The sequence below is a fragment of the Myotis davidii genome, unplaced genomic scaffold (assembly GCF_000327345.1).
Source record: "Myotis davidii unplaced genomic scaffold, ASM32734v1 scaffold1206, whole genome shotgun sequence".
Taxonomy (NCBI): Eukaryota; Metazoa; Chordata; class Mammalia; order Chiroptera; family Vespertilionidae; genus Myotis; species Myotis davidii.
Genome location: NW_006297217.1, coordinates 358,308 through 367,106, shown reverse-complemented (window position 1 = coordinate 367,106; position 8,799 = coordinate 358,308). Strand labels below are relative to the sequence as shown.

The following is an 8,799-nucleotide window of genomic DNA, read 5'->3' as shown; positions in this document are numbered from 1 at the left end:
GCCTCCCCCCCCAACCAGGCCTCTGTAGCACAAGCTTGGGGCCACCGTCTGGGTCTTAGAAGACCAAGCCCCGATTCCTCGACTCCCTGTGTTCACATCCTCCCAACTCTTGGAGCTCCTCTAGACCAAGGACCAATGCTCTCCCTCCAAGTCCCTGGCACAGTGCAGGGACTCAGAGGGGTGTCGAATGAACAGAAGATTGGAACGGAATTGCATATCTAGAGAAGAGTCGTCGGGGACAACAATACAGGCCCCAAACCTGGCCTCCTCAGCAGGGACACCAGGCTCTAATTTAGATCTCACTCATTTAATGGATCTGAGCAGACGAAAACATATTTTAAAAAAACACCCACAGGTGTGGCTTAGTGGTTGAGCATCAGCCCATGAACCAGGATTCCAGTCAGCGGGTTGAGGGCTCAATCCCCAGTAGAGGGCATGCAGGAGGCAGCCAATTGATGCTTCTCTTTCATTGATGTTTATTTCTCTCTGTTTACCTGTGCCGCCATCTTGGTTTCTCTCCATTATTTTATTTTTTAAAAATAGCCCAGCAGGTGTGGCTTAGTGGTTGAGCATCAGCCCATGAACCAGGATTCCAGTCAGCGGGTTGAGGGCTCAATCCCCAGTAGAGGGCATGCAGGAGGCAGCCAATTGATGCTTCTCTTTCATTGATGTTTCTATTTCTCTCTCCCACCCCAAACCTCTCTTTAAACTCAATATAAATATATTTAAAAAATAAATTGAACTTTGCATTAAAACTCCAGTAAAATTTCCCTGGATGCTTAAACACTAATTATCTATGTATTCATACGTTTGTTCCTAGATCAACCATGTTTTCCTCCTAATCATCCCCATGTTCATACAGAGCACACCTATATGTCTTTCCATGGAAAGGAATGGATTTGGAAAAAATCTCAAGGGCTGATAAATATTTTTGTTCTGCTTTATATGGCGAAATAAAATGTCAGTCACCAAGGGGCTAAAGACTTCCACTAGTATTTATGCAAATAATCTCCATAATATGGCTGTGCATGAAGACCAGAGAGAAACATTGCTTCCCTGTTTTCCTAAGAAGTAGAGTTAGGGGTAATCTAAAACAGGCGGTTTTATTGTAGATATCCTATGCTGTGAATGAACCACTTCCTCTACCTCAACACAGAGAACCTTTTAGTAGTCTGGGTTCTCTGGATTAATTTTTCTTTTATTTCTCATTTTTTTTAAATACTGAATTTTGATCATAAAAGGAATATACTTTCATTATAGAAAACATTGGAAAATACAATAAGAATTTTGGAAATAACCCTACCCCTCAGTGATAACCATTTTAAAAATGGAGATGGGGGAAGTTTTGGACAGTGTTTTCTCTACATATGTACAATAGTGTGTGTGTGTGTGTGTGTGTGTGCGCGTGCGTGCATTCACAAACACCTGCTTTTTAAAAAAAATTGGAAACATGTTATATTTATAGCTTTATATCATATCATGTATTTGAAAATTATCACTTTTCTCTTATTGCAATGAGTAATGCATGTTCATTTAAAAATGTTTAATTATGGCCGAAACCGGTTTGGCTCAGTGGATTGAGCGTCGGCTTGCGGACTGAAAGGTCCCGGGTTCGATTCCGGTCAAGGGCATGTACCTGGGTTGCGGGCACATCCCCAGTGGGGGATGTGCAGGAGGCGGCTGATCAATGTTTCTCTCTCATCAATGTTTCTGACTCTCTATCTCTCTCCATTCCTCTCTGTGAAAAATCAATAAAATATATTAAAAAAATGTTTAATTATGAAAGAGCAAATGGAAGAAAATAAGTAAAATTCGACAAAAGGAAGAAAAATAAAAATTCCCCATAATTTTATCCAGAAATAATAATGTCAATGTTTTTATGTAAATAGTGTTAGTTTTCTTTCTGCAGGAATATGTACACATTTTTTAGTGTGCCTACATAGTAGATTTTGTCACTTTTATTTATTCACTTTCCAACATATCATGAATATTTTATTAATTATCAACAATTTTTCCACTTCATTTTCAGTAGCTTCATTGCTTTTATTGTAGGGATAGGCCCAAAATGACTTCTCCAATTCTCATGGTTAAGCATATAGGTTGCTTCCATTTTTTTCAGTTATAAATAACACAATGGTGACCATCTTTGTATTTTTACCTATCCATATTTAAGAAGTAGAGTGGCTCAACAAAGCATATATGAAGTGAATTTGCCATATGTGTCTTTTAAAATAGATTATTTAATTGATCTTGACTAAAACATTCTCAATAAAGTTTTGAGGAATGTAAAATGAAATCATGGCCTTTTTGTCTATGGAAGAGTCCAATGAAGTTGTTCCTAATGAGACAAGGGCTGATAAGGAGGAGGACCACCATGCAGTATCCGAAGATAATGTGGTATGTACATTTTGAAATTATTTTCTCATTACATGATGGATTTCAAGGATATGCTCCTCGTTGGTGATGATATTAGTATTTTCAGAATAAAGTCTAGCTCCACTTTAAAAACTAAAACAGAACCGTTACCAGGGAATTCTATATCTTTGACAGTTTAATAAATGAAATTTAAAGCACTGTCAATTTAACCCGAGATTTTTCAATTTAAGAGATTGCAAATATAAAAATCTAATGCTTACTACACATAGGACATTTTATACATAACAAGTTATTTTCTTAAACACATTTAGCAAAAAACCAGATTTCTTCTCATTTCATAGACAGCAGAATTAAAATAGAGTTTAGCCTGAGATTATGAAGGAAGCCTTTGTTGATTCTGGGACTTGTATCCAAGGATTTCTTACTCAAGGTCTCTGTTCAGACCATATCTATCTTATATAGTGTGCTTGGAATCTTTTCTTCTTTCTACTTAATTGGACTCTGTTAGTTAGCTTAAAAATTGCATCAATGGAGGAAAAACAGTATTAAGCAATTGAATAGCAGGCAGAGACAAGCTATGTGTGGATTAAACTGGGTTTTGTACAAATATAAGCATTATTGGTATATAGAGCTGTCCTCTAAGGAGCTCTATTAGCAATATCTGTTCATATTCTGAGTCTTTCAAGTAATACAAATATCAAGATGGTATTAAAGTCAGACATAAAGGCAAATGTCATTGTGCTTTGCTTTTGCTTTTGAATAAGTGTTTTGTGCCTAACTGCAACTTTTTAAAAATGGCCCCTATGGGGCATGCTCAGAGCAGAGGGCCTGAGGAAATGGTTCTTTGGTTCACAACAGAGTCAACAGGAATCTGGGGTCATTGTGACAAGGAGAACAAAACCTGTGGCCTTACTATGAATAAGCACCCTACATGTGAAAAAAAAAATGGTCCCTATAATGGATTTTTCTGTGACAAAATGACTGTAACTTCAAGATTTACCCTGGCTTTAATTACAAACATTGTTTATCAAACAGTGTAATCTTGCCACATCTCCTTAATGAAAGTTAAGCACATAAAATACAGTTTTGTTCTTTTTTTATTAAACATCAACAATATATGTTTTCTACATGCACAATATTGTTGAGGATTGCATGTTGTTGATTTTAGTCCTGACTTAAGTTGATGTTTGACCCTTCTAACACTACATTCGATGGGAGCATAGGAAAACAAGTTTTTATTTTGAGACAGAATCATGTTTTTATTATGTAGGTAGTTATAATTGTTTCCCACGATTATTAATTGTGCTAGTATTCTTAAATCCCACCAAGTAATAATCTTCTCTGCTCCAGATTTGAGCGACATTATACAAGTTACATATTGAACCTCTTTTCCCCTAAAGACATACTCATTTTAGCCTGAATTTCTCTGAACTGGATCTCCCCTGCAGCAGACATTTGAAGATAATGAATGAAGAAGTGGCGTGGGGTGACCCACAGTCACTTAGGCACTTAATTTTTCAAGAGCAATTGATTTTCAGAGACAAAAGTCCAGACTTTCAAAGGTTGATATGCTCTGCCTGTAGCTTTGGAGTGTCCCCAATTATTCATGCATACCAAGTCACAAAGACATATAAGATCTATTTATATGCACAAATCTATACAGTGGCCTTTGATGCCTTCCTCCCTAGATTACTTAGCTACTTTATTCCAGAACCAATCAAAATATATTGAGAATCTTAAAAATAACATAAAAATGATCAAATCAGAGGTCTGCTGAGAGCTGACAGAATTAAGTCCTGAATTTATAGTGATTATAATAAAAACAAAACATTAGACTCATCTCCAGGCAGCATTAGAAAGCAATTTAATTGCAGCTGTCCTCCTGACTCAGAAGCCTACAGGTCACAACCCCTGTTATGGTATTGTACTCTCATAGAAAATATGTCAAATATGATCATTCCAAGATTGTTTGTGACTTTTAATCATATATATATTGCTGGGTAGGAACTTGTTTTCAAATTCTGCCTACAATATGTTGCTATTAATGTGCTCCTTCTAAAAAGACTGCCCAGTGACTAATTCTAGCTTAACTTTTTTCTGTTAAAAAAATTCTTTTGGGTTGGTTGGGCTTAAACATTTAAAATTGTTTTTCCTTAACTCTGTTTTTCATATGCAAAAGTAAAAATTAGAGCTGGTCTTATGTTTTGGTTTTGCTTTTGGAAAAATGTTCCAGGATTAGAGAACTTGCCTTGCCCCAGGGTTGAAGCTTATTGATCATTCTTTTCATTAGTGCTAAGTTGTTTTATTTATTCTTTTGACAGATATTTAATGAGTGCCTTCTGTGTATAAGATACTGTACAAACTATTCTGTACCTTAACTCTAAAACTAAGAGCAGTTTAGCATCTCTCTCCTCACTCTTCCTTCTTACTGTCCAGTGAAGGAAACACATAACCATGCTATTTTGATCATTACATCATACATGTCTGCTTTCAATTGTCTAGCTAATGGAGTGAAGTAAATAAGTGAATTGTTTAAAAAATGTATTTGACTTTGCAATTCATGTCTTATGTTGAAATTTTACATTAGAAATTGCAGAGATGTGTGAGGACTTAAAAAATATTTAAACCAATTAAGTATGGTTACCTTTAGATACACTGCCCTTATAGAAAAACACTTCCCTGTCACTGGAGGGCACTATTTAAGCAGAATTTGAATGCCTGTTTTTTAAGGGATATTGTGAAAGGTTTTTTTTTTGTTGTTGTTGTTGTTTGTTTGTTTCTTTGTTTTGTTTTGTTTTTCTATTTTAAATAGTATAGCAGTGATTTCGTTTTAAATTAAATTAAATTTATTTATTGTTGACACTATTATGAATTCCCCCCTTATCCTCCCTTCAGTAATTTTCTATTTTCTAAGCAGTAATCAAGTGAAGATCGAGAGAAGGGGCTTAGACTCAACACTGTGTGTTAACACTAGGAGACCTGTGTTTATTCCGGATATCCTAGACTAGATAATCCCTTAGCTAAAGCTGAACATTGAATGTATACACTCTATACATTGTTGAGTGTAGTGATGATGATAAAATCTATATTTATGAAAACTTCTCTACCTGTGTTACAGAAAATAGAAATTATTGACGATGAAGAAAGTGACATGATAAGTAATTCTGAAGTAGAACAAGTGAATTCTTTCTTGGATTATAAGGTAAAAGCAATTTCAAATTGTGAATTCATTAAGAGAAGGCATTAGATAAGGCAGACTTCTACAGTACTTATGTATCGGTCTATTTCACTTCCACTTGATAAGTTAAACATGCTGGGCTCCACACTGACTCTCTCAGATAACTTCGATATCAGTCAGGGTGCAGGTCATTTTAATTAATACTGGCTGGCTCAGTGGTTATAGTTATAAGCACAGGGTTTTCTCAATAGGAGTAGGTATTGATGAGGTACAAGGTGATGCTGTGCATAGTGATGATTAATGTGAAATTTATGGCAATGCTTTTTTAAAACTTAATGTTCATTTTTAAGTGGTAATAAAAGGGATTTTTTTCCAGATTTTTCCTTTGCTAATTTCATCTTAAATTATAACTTCTGAAGACCATTTTTAAAAGATACAATAGTATATCTGTTTTAGGAGAAGTTTAAAAACAATCCCTAATGCAAATACCAAATGAATATAAATAGAAATTACCCTTTCTGAATATCACTTGTTACTAAATTGAAAGACTTATTTTGACAGCATGGCATGCACTTATTTTGACAGCATGGCATACACAATTGTTTTTATTCAATTTTGAATTAAGCTATCAGTCCGTATGTTAATACATTTTCTGCATATATGTATAATTGTTTTCCCTTTGTTAATCAGTATCACATCTTACAAGTTAACTTTGGGGTCTTCTGAAATTTTGGTCACACAATAATTTTTCCATACACAAAATTATTTTATTAAAATATCATAAGAGTTCAAAACAGAGACAAGTACTTAGATATTAACAGAAAATAACATAACCCTAATCAGAAAAAGACAACAGGTGTCATTTTCTCAAATTTTTTTCACTTTTACTATAATTCAAAGTTATGTCATTCAACAGATTTTGTTTTCCAAATGTGCATAACATGTCAGATTTTAAAATATTAAATAGTGTAAACACAGAAGGAAATTATCTTTTGAAATTTGTTTTCCAAGTCAAAAAGCACAATACAATCCTGTATTTAAGCTGTATTTCCAACTAACAAAATTATAAAGTTTTCAGTTCTGAAGTACTAGAGAGCATTCTAATCTCTCCTACATGAGCATGTATTTCTAAATACTCGGAACAGGATTAAAATGGCTCTGCAAGCCACTGCTTGGCACGGGTTATGGAAACCTCAGAAAGATGACTGGTTTGCACAGCTGTTAAGTGTGCTCCTCTTAGCACTTTCAAGCAGTTCAGATAGGGTTGTGTCCAGAACTCTGAGGATTCTTTCTAGGAGCTTTCCCCTCTGGTGTTCCTTCCAAGAGACTTGAGAAATTTTGAAGCTAAAGGCCAGGGCAAGGCAGTGTGTCCAGTCCAGAAATCTTATTTAACATTTTCATTGAACTCTAAAAGACATTTAATGATCCAGGGTTTTCCATTGTGGTAAATGCTGTGGGAACAAGGGGCCATTCACTACCCTATTAAGGATAACTTTTATAACACATCACCATCCTACATAAACTTCTTTAACTCTCAAACATCAGCCCCTATATAGAAACATATATTTTTATAATCAATATTAACAACATTTCTGTTCACTTCATCTGTGAATTTGTTACCTTAAAGTAAGGGTAAGTGAAACCTCATGTAACAGTTCTCATCGCTGATTTCAGGATGATAATTTTAAACAGCCTCATCAGTTCGGAAATTTAATCTTTCTTCAGAGCATATTTGCATTTTATTTGCATACACGTTAGTACTTCTTGTTTTGGAATCAAAATCACTTTGTAGGTTTCTTAAGTATAATTCCTTTTAAGCTTCTTGAAAGAAGAGATATATTTATCTATGTGTTATCTGGTCTAGTGCTTAGCACATAGGTGTCCAGTAACTAGTTCCTGAGTGAGTGAATACATTAAAGTATCCTTGGAAATATTTTTAATACTATTATGCAAGTACTCGTTTCTATGAAATCAATTAAGACAAGAAGCTGGATCATAATAACTTTTTCCTACACTAAATTAAACAGTCTCCCATTATTCTTGGAATTCATTGCAGTAGATTGAATGAATATTTCTGATGTGCATTTGATAATTGTTACTATGCAACCATTAGTGCTCAGTTTGGGTGTACTGGAGTTTCTGATTGAAATATATTCCTAAAAATCCATATTGCTAGGAGTTCTAACTAACCCAAATGCTTATGAGACAAAGTAGTGATCCCTGAGGCATGAGTACTATATCATAAAATAACACCTTGAATGTTCCCTACAATCATCTTGGAGAAGAATTGACAAACTTTACTGGAATGTAGAGAACATTTTAATGATACAAATGAGCTAGATATTGTTTTCTGAAAGTCAGTGGCTGATGTTACCTTACTAATTCTTCTCACAAACACTCCATTTACTTAGGAAAATCTCTAAAGTACACATACATCACTGCTTCTAGTCCTGGAAGTGTTTAATAAGCTTGCAAAATGCAGCTCTAAGAAAAAAAATATCTGCAATATTATCTGAAAGTTGTTTATGTTGATCAAACATTGCATAAATACTGAGGAAGAGCAATGTTCACATTAGAAATTAGAGATCTGCATATCAATAGATGTTTCATGACTTTTGCAAATGTGAATTACTGTTTTTAATTTTTTAATGGACTATAAATGCAGCTTAAAAGGACTGTATATTCATTGGAGACACTAAGATAATGATGATAGATATCTCCTGTACTCAAAAAGACTTCCTGGTCAGCACTTTACTCATACTATAGTTCTGACAATGAATACTAAAAGCCCCCAAATTTAGAATTAATCAAATGTATTATGACAGGAGCATGTTGAACTTTATTTTAATGCTTGTAAATTTGATTGCTGTACAGTGCCTTTGGATAAGGAATTTAACTTGAATCACCTTTTGCAGATGATTAACTTGATATTAAATGGTCTGAAAGGAAGCAGTTTTACTAAGTAAAATAAGTTCTAAACTGAGCTGATGAAATTGATGTAATCAACGTGTTCATATATTGAATGTGATTAATACAACTGTGTCCCTTCTTCTGAAACAGTAAGAATGCCCAGCCTAGCTAGTGTGGCTCAGTGATTGAGCACTGACCTATGAACCAGGAAGTCACAGTTCAATTCCAGGTCAAGGCACATGTCCGGGTTGTGGGCTCGATCCCCAGTAGGGGGCATGCAGGAGACAGCCGATCAATGATTCTCTCTCATCATTGATGTTTCTATCTCTCTCTCC

General features: G+C 34.8%; 1 protein-coding gene across 1 annotated transcript in view; it reads left to right on the top strand.

The window, feature by feature from the left end:
* The window catches only part of LOC107184540 (highly divergent homeobox-like), a 36,758-nt gene that overhangs the window by 11,551 nt on the left and 16,408 nt on the right, over nucleotides 1-8,799 (top strand). Inside the window, exons 2-3 of the mRNA XM_015569968.1 lie at nucleotides 2,321-2,397; nucleotides 5,495-5,578. Coding sequence (XP_015425454.1) covers nucleotides 2,321-2,397; nucleotides 5,495-5,578 — 161 coding nt within the window. The remainder of the gene's footprint in view (nucleotides 1-2,320; nucleotides 2,398-5,494; nucleotides 5,579-8,799) is intronic.